Below are 14,087 nucleotides of genomic sequence, written 5' to 3'. Positions count from 1 at the left end.
CGCTTTTCTATTTCTGGCTGTCGGCCTGTCGCCCCGCACAGAGAGAGAGAGAGAGAGAGGGGGAGAGGGGGAGAGGCAGGAGAATGAAACGTGAAGGCAACTTCAGCGAGGGAGGACGGGAGGAGGGAGGGAGCTTAAACTGCCAGACATGATCAGTGTTGTTGCTTTGGCTGCGAAGCTAATTTTGACCATGGTGTGTCTGAGAAACTGCTAATATTCCCCTCTGTGTGTGTGTGTGTGTGTGTGTTCCCACAGCTGAGGCAGCCTCCAGTGAAGCGTCTCCGACTACGCGGCGATTGGTCCGACACTGGACCCAGAGCTCGCCCCGAGAGCGAGAGGGAGAGAGACGGTACGATCGCGGTGCCAACACTGACATGTGTTTGCCCCTGTCTGTTCTGTTTGAAGCACAGGTCTTAAATTACACATCTGGCCCCTGAAACAACTTCCCAGGACCCCCTACGTATGAAGAATCTGTTGCAATAGCTCATTTACCCACTCAGTCTGGAATGACAGACAGCCGTGTCTATTAATGTAATAATAGTTTACTTTAAAACTGTAAAGAGGATGACCATCTCAAGGCTTTTTCTTCTCCTTCTCTCTTGCAGGAGAACAGAGTCCAAACGTGTCTCTGATGCAGAGGATGTCGGACATGTTGTCTCGCTGGTTTGAGGAGGCCAGCGAGGCTCAGAGCAGCAGAGGAACACGACCACAGGCGCGACCCAGAGGTGAGGGGGGGGGGGCGTCCTGTCTGACGCGGCGTACTTCCACTCCTCTTATGTCCAGTAAAAATAACTTTGTAAGGTCCAGTGTGGAGGAATTAGTGACATCTAATGGCGAGACTCCTTCACTCACCTCCTCCCTTTCTCAAGTGTATCAGGAAACTTACTGTGGCCCCTATAAAAACCAGAAAGTCACTTTATAATCCCACATCCCAACTAATTTCTCCTCTCTTCTGTCTCAAGCACAAAACTGATTACAGTAGACAATTTAAACCTCTTCTTTTCTGACACGCTAACCTTATTTTATTACACATTTTAATTTTGTATTAAAACACCTCGATTATCTAAGCTGCCTTTTAAACTATGAAGCTGTTAACAACACACTTGTGCCATTTTAAGCAATTTGTGTCAACAAATACTCTTCTCTCATAAAGAAGAACAACATGACTCAGCTGATTTTTATTTACAGTTTTACATAGTGAAGCATTGGATTTTTTAATGGCATCAGATTATCATCGTCCCTACATGAATGTAGTAAAGGAGGCGTCTCGTAGATATGGTGATATGCGTCTTCCCCGTGTTGCTTTGTGAATTACGCCCCTAAAAACTCTTCTCGGTGAATCCAGAAACGCGTCTTGTAGACTTGCTCCTGAAGCCAAATCTAACAACTTTTGGAGAACACAGATGACATCATATCTCATCATTTCTTCAGGAACTGCCATCCGCCCAGAGGTTGTGTCAAATCCACCGGCTGCTCCTGCAGGAGCCTCCAGTCAGGAGTCCAGCGCCCCCGAGAGGCCTGTAGGGACAGACACTCCAGAGGAACCTGCGGCTGCCACCTCCACAGCTGCTGCCACAGCTACTGCCACCGCTGCCACCGCCACCGCTGCCCCCGCGATGCCCAAGTCCACTTCCTCCTCCTCAGGGTCGTCGTCGTCAACAGTCACAGCACCTCCTCCCTCCACCTCGTCATCAGTGGAGACTTCCGCTCCGTCCTCCTCGTCCCTCACCTCCTCCCCGGACTCGGAGCAGAGGAGTCGGACGGACGCGAGTAGGACTCACGCGCCTCCAACGTCCGTGTCTGCGTCCACCTCAGAACCTGCACTCTCAGGTAAGAGGCTTCAAAGAAATCAAAAACTATCACAAAGACACTTTTTCAGTCCAGTGAACATGTCCCCTGTCCCCTGTGTGTCCAAGGCTCAATCCCATTTCACCGCTTGCCCCAACCGCTTAGTCCTACTCCTCCATTTTGCAGAGTAGAGTGAAGTGAGTCCATCTGATAAAATATAATTATTTAATGATAAAGAAATTACACAAAAATGGCTAGTCTCTCTAGTCTACATTTTATGTCACAGTATTTTCAATAAATATTAATAATAATAATAATAATTAATACATGAAACAGGTCTTTAAAAACTAACGTTTGAATGAAAAATATCGTTTTTTTTCCCCCTCGACGACGTCATATTGAATCCACTTATGTGTCATGTTCTTTTTGTTGGGGTAGATTTTATCTCTCAAGGTTGGGGGATGATGGGGTATAGAAGTAAAAATAAGAAATGGGATTGGGCCTAATTGTGTGTGTGTGTGTGTGTGTTGGAGCCACTCCACTCAAGCAGCAGCCTCTCACTCCACACTTTTATATTCTCACTTCATCATCCTGTTTACTTCCTGCTCATTTTTTTTCTTTGCCTGCCCCTGTCCTCACTCCCTTCCTCCTCCTCCTCCTCCTCCTCTGTCCTCTGTCCTCTGTCCTCTAATCTTCCGTTTACTCTCTTTGTCAGAGTACGGTCCTCACCGGCTTCCCATAAGTTTAGTGTGTAGGCGTTTGCAGAGGTTACTTCGGCTGGCCGACCCTCCAGGACAGGGTCCGCGAGCAGCCGCTGCTTCTTCTTCTTCTTCTTCCTCCTCCTTCTCTTCATCCTCCTCATCCTCTGCAGCCCCTACGAGACAGTCGCAAAGAGACACTGCTGCCGCTGCGGAGACGCCCCCTCGTACAGGTTACCTCCCCCTCCACAGCTCCCTGTCCCTGCAGCAACCATTACACGCTGTCACCCTCCCCTGCCGTCTCAGGCCTGGGTCATACTTCCCGAATTTCTGCAGATTTCTGCTTTAGTCTGTGTCGTGTCAATGTCGTCATCTGCCCGTTTTTTATATAGATATAGATATAGATATATTCCAGATTGGAAACTTTCCATGGGAATTAGTGGAGATTAATGAGAAGTACCGGAAGTTTTTAATATAAAGGTACTGTGTCATATACAAATATACACATTTAGATTAATTTCGATATAGATAGCTAGATACATTGATAGTTATAGATCTAAGTATATATATATATGTGTATATATATATATATATATATATATATATATATATATATATATATATATATATATATATATATATATATATATATATATATATGTGTGTATATATATATATATATATATATGTGTGTATATATATATATATATATATATGTGTGTATATATATATATATATACATATATGTGTGTATATATATATATACATATATGTGTATATATATACATACACATATACACATGTACATCTGTGTGTATAAACTTAAACATCACAGGTCAAATATCCAACAAGATATGCCACAATATGTCATTTACCAACTATATTTAAGTACCCCACCTACAGTTTTGAGAATTGCCTGTTTATTCTTGTTAATTCCCATGGAAAATGTCCAACTTCCTTTGGAAAATACCTGGAATTATGGGACCCTAAGCACAACAATTTCCAGTGTAGTTGGTGCTGCACCGTGTTGTTTTGATCAGAAGAGATGACAAAGAAGATGCGGACGCTTGCTTGAGGTTATTGTGATGTAGTACAGCCGTTGACGGAAGTAGTATTCGGCCACAAGGGGGCGACTTTTCTGGTTGCAAAAAGAACTCTGGTTTTAAGTCTCAACTTTGATTTGAAAAAGTTAGTAAAATCATTTTTCCAGAGGAGTAATTGTCTCAATCTCTAGTTTCAGCTCTACCTCAATAGCTTTTAAATCGTTTTTTTAAAATTACATTCCCATTTAGAAGAAAATAGATGATAAAACACGGCACACGTAGGGCTGTTGTATTAATACAAAGCTGATGTCATCTGTTAGGAAATGTGTAGCGGCTCAGTACGGACAAGTTTGACCCGGGCCTTACATGTCCCGTCTATGTCATAGTGGAAGCATCGCTGTTTGTCTTTGTGCTGTAGAACTGACCACTAATCCCACAGTGATCCTATTTCCATTTTTCACGAATGCACCGTGTGTGTGTGTGTGTGTTAACCTCTGTCGCTGCCACTGACCTGTCTCACCACTGTTCTCACCACCACCATGTGCTGCTTGAGTTTTTTCACCTGCGGAAACTTTGCGGTGGGAGTGGCACCAGCTGACGCCGCTAACGCTGTGGCTCGCGCGGTTGTTGTTGTTGTTTGATGATGCAACCTTGTGTGTTTCTCACCCGACATTGACCATAAAAAATACAGTGCATTCTGTATTCTATAATCTGCTTTACAGACTTAAAATGCAGTTGTTACCATTCATTTTAGCTCTTATCTGGGGTATTTTCTTGGCTTTTTAAGGTCTAGTGTGTAAACTTTAGCCAACGTTATTTAAAATTTACAATGACACTTCATATTTCAGAAGCATGTGATCACCAGGTTGTACAAATTATTTTTTACCACTACCTGAAGGCTACATAGGTTCTCCAACACCCTTGGAAAGGAAGGGAAGGATGAGGTGTGGGATATTCAGCTGCTACATGCAACTTTACCAATAAATGTTGCTAATTTTACACATTCTACTATTTAAATGTCTATAAATATGGTCAGATTCTGCTGTAACACTAGCCAGGCTTTACATTTCTTACATATTTTTGTGGATTTCATGCATTTTTAATCAGTATTTATATTCATAACATACCATTTGACTCAATGTCTCAATATCAGCGCAGCACTGGCCTTTTAAACCAGGGAAAGACACGACAGATGTCATATTGTGATCAGATTTCTCTCTGGAGCGCTGATTCTTCAAACACACACACACACACACACACACACAGTTAAAAAGTCTTTTTAACCCCGTTGATGTGTGAAGTCCTCAGGAGTCGACGACGTCTGTGTCCAGTGTTGAGAAAGTCTTGTGTGTGTCTGTGTGTGTGTGTGTTTCAGATTCACCCTCGTCTGTCGTAAACAAACAGCTGGGATCCATGACTCTTGACGAACAGCAGGGTGCGTTTCCCAGACAACCACCACCACTGACACCAGCTCCGCCTCCCCTGTCACTCACTTTTGTCGCCAGCAGACACACAAACACATTCCTCATCTCAAACGTCCTCCTGCTTTGTCCTTCAGTCCTTTCATACTTTGTTTCCATGGCTTATGGGAGTTATAGGGATATTAAGTCTTAATTTAATCCAAATATTGACTTAATTACATTGTTCTGATGTTGACGCAGGTGTCGGACCCTCCCAATTTTAATATTGATCGACAGCCACGTATATATGAATCTATTCCTTTGATTTAATATTCCATCTTTCAATGTTTATTCTATGTTATTGTTTTTGTGCTTGCTCTGCAAAATGGGAAGTATTTTTGGCCCAAAAGAAACCCAGAAAACCTTTAAATTTAAACCTTCGTCTACTTTGTGCGTGAGATATGAATCTCACACTTTATCTTTTCATTTAAAGTACTAAATATCTTAGAGTAATAACATTTTGGCCAACTTTAAAACACCCTAATCAATTCCCCTTTTGGCATTTTAGCTTGAAAATATACTTTGTGTCATTAGGACGAGTCAATAATACATTTTCCCCTTTATTGACTAATTTATTCTTCAAGTTTTCTGTCAGTTTTCTAGGCGTGTGCAAGGAAAAGCCTCACTTTGACATGATTGTTATAACTGAGTTGTACGTGAATGATTAAGGCATCGATTGTGTCTCTGCGGCTGCTGCTCGTTGACGTGCGTCTGTAACTCTTCCACCGTCATCCGTCTTTCTCTGTGCCACGTTTCCATCTCTGTTGTCAGTGATGCAACACAAGGTTGAGACATGTCCCATGAGCACGTATCTGCAAACGTCAGCTGGCGTTTTGTTTTGGTTTTCATCTGCACTGATGTGTTTCCTTGCTTGTCTCTTCCTCTCAGGAGGAGCAGAAACCGCAGGTTCACTCCCCGCTCCTGCACCAGCTCCTGCACCAGCTCCTGCACCAACTTCCTCCTCCTCCTCCTCCTCCTTCAGCGGCACCAGTCGACCCAGTACCGCAGAGCCGGTCCTCAGCCTCCACTACAGCTCGGAGGGAACCACCACCAGCACCATCAAGCTGGACTTCACCGATGAGTGGTGAGTGAGCAGCACCAGTCCGCTCACCTTTCACTCTCTGAAAATCACTTCTTATTATTGTTATTACTGGTTAAAAAGGAATCAACATGCACTTTACATTACAGTTAGACTAATAACCTGATAATAGTATGGTGATATTTTAGTAACGCCACCTTATTTCTGATGTAATATCCACGTTATAGATTAATAACATGATGTAATAGTCTGGTAAAACTTTACAGAAACAGTTCAGAGGATGTTATCACACACACACACACACACACACACACACACTCAGATGTCCTTTTAAGGACAACCTAAACAAAGCCACAATTCATTCAAATCTTAACCAGTTCCTCAGAAATGAGATTATACCTCATCAGGTCAGTGTTTATGCCAGAAAAGGTCCAAATACAAGTAAACAAATAACTTCATTATATGTACTATATTCCCATGAAGCCTGCAACCTGCACAGTGTATTTAAAATCTGTTCACACAGTAAAACAGTTGTTACTTTCTCTGTTTTCCTACTATTGTTTAATCTGTTTATTACCACCTTTTTTATATACATATACTGCTGACTGGAGAAGCCTTTAGAAAAGTTCCTAGGCACTCGTAACTGTAAACGCTTCACAGCTGCCAGAGCCATCAGACTCTGAACACACAGTTTTTCTTCCCCCACTGCCGTCAGTGCACTAAATAAACCAAAAATAAAAAAATAATAGCTCTGCCATACATCCTATAAGCACTTTAAATGCACTGTAAACACTTTAACTCTTATTTTATGGCCTTAAACATATCACCGAGTGTCCTGGGTGTTGTGTTTTTATGGCTTAATGGTTTTAGATAAATCATTTGAGGGTCTCAATCTCAACTCTATTTCCATTACATGTCATTTAGCAGACACTTTTATCCAAAGCGACTTAACAGTTGCATTTAAACATTTGCGTACAAAAGAGCTGCAGCGATTCATCGATTATTAGTCGATTACTACATTTGTCAAATATTTTGATAATCGATTAACCGGTTTTCTGATTTCTCAGCTTCTTAAAAGTGAATATTTCCTAGTTTTAACAAAGAAAATGATTAAAACTGAATAATATTTTCATTTGTGGAGAAAAGTAGACGACAAAACTAAAGAATATCATCGTTTTCTGACATTTTCTGGAACAAGACGATTACTCGATGGACAGATTAGTCAGTAATGGCTTTCTGATTCTGATCCATGGTTATTTACTACATAGAAGTGACCACAGTGGTTTTTCCACTGCATTAACACAATGTGAGTGGTTAACCATGTTATTACTGAGCTGTAATGTGACGGAGAAACAAAAGAGGCGGATACAGACGTGTCGTTTACTGAACGACAGTTAAAAACTTCACTCTTCTTCATTTTGTCTGTGAACAGGAGCAGCACGTCGGGCCCGATGAGCGGCGCAGCTCACAAATCCTCCGAGGCAGCGGCCGTTCAGAGCAGAGAGAGTCTGCCGACGGAGAGCCAGGGTGAGTCCACTCCTGCTTCAACCTGCGTCATTATTTATATATATATATATTTTTTTTTTTAAAGGTCCAGTGTGTGACATTTAAGAGGGTTTATTGGCAGAAATTGCATTTGAAGAAGTTAATCTGTGGAATCTACTAGAGCCATGTCATTTCTCCAAGACAACAAAAACGTTATTATTTACTATGAAACATAACGGATAAACAACATAAACTGTACATCAGTTTGGCCTAATATTTTTCTTCATCATGGAAAACCAGATTTTTGTTCTGTTTTACCTTTTTCCTTCTCATCGAAACGCATGGTTCTCAGACTGTGGCTACGCATGCTTCCTCTTGGTCTAAAACGTTTGAGAGCTCCTGTTCTGAACTATCCAAAATTGTGTTGGTTTGAAAATTGAACTACTAGTGTCTTGAAACTGCTCCTTGACTCAGTTCATTTATTTTTCCTGACTTCTTTCATTTTTGGTGAAGAAAAAGCAAACAAAAAGATAAGAAATTGGATTTTTATATTTATATTGGATATATTAATGCTGGCGGGCCAGTTTGGGCCCACAAGCCGCCAGTTGCTGACCACTGTGTGAAGCAGAGAATCTCTATATTTGCCTGACAGGAACCAAATAAACCAAATGTCTTAACAATAAAACGTACAATAACATCTTTTTCTATTTTTTGCTTTGGAAACATGAAAACATTGTAGTTGTCAGAGTAAACAAATGATGACACAATTTTCACAATTGGGCCAGATATTAATGCTAGTTAGTTGCTGACCTTTGCTCCATAAAAAATACATAAATTGCACATAGTAAAAGTACAAAAGAAAGAATAAAATTCCACAGACTAAATACTGACCATCAGTGTGTTGTCTTTCAGGTCCCTCAGAGGCTCAGAAGCAGCCGGGTTTGTCGACCGCTTCGACAGAACCCACATGCTCCGCCTCCAGCTCGGCGGCTCCAGCAGCAGCGGCGGCGGCAGAGAGCTCATCCCAGGGGGACGGCGCGTCCTCGCTGCCGCAGAGGAGCCAGCCGGAGGGTGCAGAGGACACGTCGGGAGGCTGCAGGAGGACGGAGCCTGCCGTGCCCTCAGTGTGGGAGGGTCAGAGTCAGCCCGCACGAGCCAACCAGGACTCAGACGACAGCGACGACGACCCCATCCTCATCCCGTCGGCAAGGCTGCGAGGACAGGGACAGAGGTACGGCGAAGGCGCGACGAGACGCCGCGTGCTTAAATGCAGACTTTGAAATCTCTTTTCTTTGGATTTGTGTCGCTTTTGCTATTGACTGTTTTACCACAAAATTTTAGATTTAACACCAGAGGATCTGCAGTAGGAGATAGGATGATCAGGTAAAACGTGTTTGCTCCGTCAGGTGTGAGCATCAAGACAATGGTTTGTGTGTTTGTAGTTTCACTAACACACACACACACGCAGCTAACTGTAGTGTCAGAATGCTGTGCATGTTAGTACTGACTCCACAAATGCTGTGGTCATTTTTGAGTCCGATAATGGATATTAGAGTATATTTCTGTTTTTCTTCTCTCCTTCATTCCCTCGTCCCTCAGAGTTTTAGATAAAGAGCTTTTGTGCGACAAAGACAGTCATGTAGGAGCAGGTGCACTCGCTCAGAGGAAAGGGGTTAACTGCTAATAAAGCTCGCTGAGGGGCTTTTATGTCATTACAGTGTTTGAGGAGGAGTTTCGTAACTGCATGCGTCATCGAGCCATATTTATAGATGCTACAAACTGCTTTCAGTCTTTACTCCTCTGTTGTAGTTGTTCTCAGCCACTATTCTCTCTAAACAAATGTACACCCATTCTGCTTTGGAAACATCCACGTCTTAGAGTATATTAGAAGTCGTTCGTGGCAGAAGACCTCACCGCGTCGGAATGGCAAACGTATCTCGGGCTAGCCCTTGTTAGCGATAACAACGTAGTATACAAGTTATACTAATGTTAACAAATGACACAGTGTTTTTTTTTGGTATCGTCTACGTCTGGACTTTAATCTGTATAATGAGTGGACGAGGCTTTACATTAACAACGTTTAACCCCTTCATCAACGGCTGTGATGGAGCAAGTAGACGTTTAGGTCTCAACTGAAAGCGTGAACGTCACGATCGTCTCTTTTTTACGCGTTGTTGTAGTTGTTGTTTTTTGTCGTTTGTCAGACGCTCGGCAGCCGCTCGTATCCAGGAGCTGTTTCGCAGGAGGAAAGAGAGGAGGGAGATGGAGGAGAGCGAGACCCAGAATATCAGGAGACCCTCGGTCAAGATGGTCTACAAGGGCCACCGTAACTCCAGGACGATGGTAAACATCTCTTTATACTGACGAGGCATTAGTCAATAAGAAGAGGAAGGTTATTTACTTCTTTATTAATTGTTAATACTCAGTTTCCCATGGGTTCACAACTAACTATCACACCCAAGTGCATATTATTGATAAAATGACATTAGATAATTAAAAGGTGTGACTGTTCACTAGCAAACACAGTCTTCAAAGTCTCTGAGAGATCATGCTAAAGTTAGTCCTGATCCTGTCTAGTTTCAGCTCTCTTCTCTCACCATCACTAGATGCTGACCTTGTTTTGTCTGGACCTTCACATTTTCAGCTGCGAAAGCTACTTTGGACCACGATGTGGAACAGTGGACCTAAATTTAGTCAGACTAAAAACTAGGTAAAAATATTCCGAGTTGCTTTCATGTCCTTTTTTTTTTTTTTTTATTTGTAGATAAAGGAGTCGTGTTTCTGGGGCAACAACTTTGTGATGAGTGGCTCGGACTGCGGCCACATCTTCATCTGGGACAGACACACAGCGGAGCACCTCATGCTGCTGGAGGCCGACAACCACGTGGTCAACTGTCTGCAGCCGCACCCCTACGACCCCAGTAAGTCCCAGACTCACTCTGGATCTCGCGTGAATCCTCTTGTGTATAACAGTGTTTCCCAATCAATCCTGGTCCCCATGGACACACTGTCCTGCATGTTGTTGAAATGACTTGGTCGTTATCAAGTGTTTGCTGAGCTTGACGACGACATGATGATCTGTCATGACATAAAACCACTGATCTTAGACTAAACCAGACAAGTCTATTAAGGATTTTGAGGTTTGTAACGCCCCTAACGTTAACTGTTCAAAATCATCTGTTGTGTTTCAGTTCTGGCTTCTTCAGGAATCGACTACGATATCAAGATTTGGTCGCCGCTGGAGGAGTCGCCGTCTTTCAACAGAGTCCTGGCTAATGAGGTGAGATGACGATCACTCCGATCAGTTTGTCCTCTCTCTGCATGTGAGCGGTTTGTTGCTCATTTACTGTGGAGACGACGACGACGCTGCTGCTGCGTTTAGATCCATATAAGATGATCCTTGATTGGTCACAGAGAGGAAAATTAGCTCCAAAGTAGTGAGAGCTGTTGGCGTCCCTTAACCTTTAATATTCCAATACTAATGTCAAAATAACACAAATAAAACATTTCCATCTAAGGGTCCAATATTATGGAAAACTAATAATCAATACGCTCTTATTAGGGTCCAAAAATGATTAGTCATAGAAATTATTGGCCCCAAAAAACTGTTATTAAATTTTGAGTGAACTTTAAAATGACTAAGTTGTTTATATCTTTGCTCATGTGATGTGTTTAACCCAGAGATTCCTCTGAATGTCTGTGTTCTACTTTTTGCTGCATGACAAGCGAGACAGGAAGTCTGACACCATTGCAACATTAAAAGCATTATTTTTCAGAGTAAAAGCCCCCCTGATTGTAATAATTGCACAGCCCAACAATTGTATTATTTTAAGCAGTTAAAAGAAATCTGGTAATTGTTTTGAAATAAATAGCAGGCATAAAACACTCATCAACTTCATGCCAATTTGATTTTAGTGTGGATTTCAAACATTTAGCTGGAATAATCATTTAATGTCCTCAGTTCACTCCCTCACATTTGTATTCACACCGTCTCTCGTTTGTCTTTGTCGTCTTTGAAGGTAATAACTCGAAATGAGCTGATGCTCGAAGAAACAAGAAACACAATCACGGTCCCGGCCTCCTTCATGCTGCGAATGTTGGCCTCGCTCAACCACATCAGATCAGGTACTATGTAATCCTTTACTTATCTTCCAAGAAAAATCAGACTTTTGTCCAGAAACGCGAACAATGTCAAAGAGATTGTGTTGCTAGAATCGACTGGAACTAAATGTGTGGTTTGAAAAATAAAAAGTGAACGAATACTCAGAGTGAGTGAAATGTCCATCTAAAGAAGTCTTTGAATATGTTTGGCAGTAACTTAACAAAAGTTAAACAATGCACAGTAATTGTTAACAGTTTGAAAAGCGAAAATGTTTAAGAGCATTTGTCTTTTTTGACATTTAATTCTCTGCATCTTACACACATTTAGCAGATGCTTCTATCCAAAGTGATTGGCAAGAGAGTTGTTGGAAAGAACTCCACTGTGGGGTGGGAGTGCTCAGGTGGATCCAAGTGCATGGGAGGGGTGAGCTAAGTGCTAGGACAGAAGTTGCTCTTGGCTTTTCAGGAGCTTCTTCCTTGGATGGACGGAGTAGTCGAGGGGTAACATAAGCCTTTTAGGAGAGCTTTTAAGTGGCACTTTGTAGGCCTGCATCAGCGCTTAGAATTCGATGTGGGCGGCTAACAATAGCTAGTGGAGACATCCAGGCTGATTGAAGACCAGGTGCGCCGCTGTGTTGTGGACCATCTGTAGAGGTTTCTTAGCACATGTTTGGAGGCCTGCTAGCAGGGCGTTGCAGTAGTTGAGGCTAGGTGATATCCAGAGCCTGTTGTAGGAGCTGGGTAGCCTGTAGGGTTAGGTGTGGTACTGAATCCTGCAAAGCAACATGATCTGTGAAGGTCAAGTGATCATCAGTCATGGCACCCACCTAGGGTTGTGGCTGTCCAGTGGTAGCTGTCAGGGGAGCGTTCCCCGCGGCGTGCCCCCGCATCGGTGGACATGCGCAGGTAGACATGCTGGTCTTTACCCGCTACGGTCTTCACACGAGCAGGGCTAAACGCCGGGCTGCACGCTGGGCTGACGCTTCCGCTGACGCTCCAGGCTCGGCCCCTTTTTCTAATGCTACAGCAATTGGGCACAGCTGTTGGTGCGTTTGGCTGATTGACTACACCTGGCTAAGACCGCCCACCAAGGGTCAGACAAGGGAGGGGGCGTCATTAGCCATTCACCCTAACCCTATTGTCCTTGACTCTTTTGCTCACCCAGCCATGCTATTGGTTTCACCCACTGATAGGTTCCTTCAACTTTGACAATTGCCACTATTTTGCAACCCTGTTTAACACTTCTTCCCCCCCCCCCTCTCCCTCTCGTAGATCGACTGGAGGGCGATCGCTCTGAAGGCTCAGGGCAGGAGAACGAGGACGAACACTAGCCTGACGGGATTTTAATTTTCAAGAAAACACTGTTTCTTTTTCTGGCTGGAAAAGCACTCAGAGGAGGGGACACACACACACACACACACAAACAAACAAACACAGAGAGAGACAGAGTGCAAGACATTTGTACAAGTGGAGTGTAGAATATTTTCTTTTGGAATATTAGTATCATTTCTATCCCCCCCTTGTGTTTTTTTTTTAAAAAAAGGATGTATTTCTTACTGATGTTTCTGTACGAGGATTAAAAAGTACACCTGTGTGAATGCAAAGGGCAGAGACGTCAGTGTATACAGTAAATATATATATATATTAATATGTGTGGTGAGAGTGAGCGAGCGTCATGGCGGTGTGAGGAGTGCGAGTATGTCAAGTGCAATATTATTTTGTTGGGAGACAGTGAGCTTTGATCAGTGTTAACGTGTGACATGATGGATTTCTTTTTTTTGTAGCACAAAGTTAAGAAGACGTGTTGACGCATGTGAACAAGGAGTTTTCAGTAAAAACAAAAACAAACAAAAACACATTTGGAAAATGCTTTGACTTCTTTTGGTCTGTTTTTTTAGATAGAATCCAAGCTGTGGTTCTTTTCCCTTAAAAAAAACCCCCAACGCTAAATCGTTATCTTTTTACAAACAAAATTTGAAAATAAAGTGGCATCTTACAGGTGTCTGCACTTGTGTGGAAGATACAAAAGGGGGTTAGTGACTGTTGTTTAATGAATTTTAATTAAATAAAAATAAAATACACGGCTGTTTTTGGTAGCTGTTCATAAAAATAGCGATACTTTTTTGCAGCTTCACTAAACAGATTTAACTGTAAAAAAATAAAATGACTAAACTTCTTTATTTTATTACCCTAAACATCAGCTCGCGTTGACCCCGATCTATTTTGCTTATTTGTGAACGTGGGGCTATTTCCTGTTTCTTTTTGGGGGGTTAGAGTTTCAACGGGAAGTAGTAGCTTTTCACTCATGCGTACAAGACGGGGTTTCCGGTACAGATCTGTGTGGTAGTGACGGATCCTTTTTAGATTTATATCCGGAACAAGGTCAGCTCGTCAGAAGCCACCATTTTTGGACCGTGATGTTCTTCAACACACTTGGGAATGGAAGTTTGAGGTCAGGGATAATAAATGTTGA

General features: G+C 42.5%; 1 protein-coding gene across 1 annotated transcript; it reads left to right on the top strand.

The window, feature by feature from the left end:
* Nucleotides 1-255: 255 nt before the first annotated feature.
* LOC122760154 (DDB1- and CUL4-associated factor 6-like) lies at nt 256-13,470 on the top strand (the record flags this gene model as incomplete). The annotated part of the gene is made up of 13 exons (XM_044015222.1): nt 256-349; nt 606-725; nt 1,432-1,830; nt 2,504-2,719; nt 5,878-6,073; nt 7,461-7,555; nt 8,426-8,744; nt 8,855-8,896; nt 9,718-9,856; nt 10,278-10,434; nt 10,705-10,793; nt 11,533-11,638; nt 12,887-13,470. Coding segments are annotated over 13 exons (2,031 nt in total), but the record flags the coding sequence as incomplete, so codon positions are not given.
* Nucleotides 13,471-14,087: the final 617 nt, after the last annotated feature.

Source organism: Solea senegalensis, unplaced genomic scaffold (genome assembly GCF_019176455.1).
Source record: "Solea senegalensis isolate Sse05_10M unplaced genomic scaffold, IFAPA_SoseM_1 scf7180000013074, whole genome shotgun sequence".
In the NCBI taxonomy this organism is placed as follows: domain Eukaryota; kingdom Metazoa; phylum Chordata; class Actinopteri; order Pleuronectiformes; family Soleidae; genus Solea; species Solea senegalensis.
This window is presented reverse-complemented; position numbering and strand designations above follow the sequence as displayed.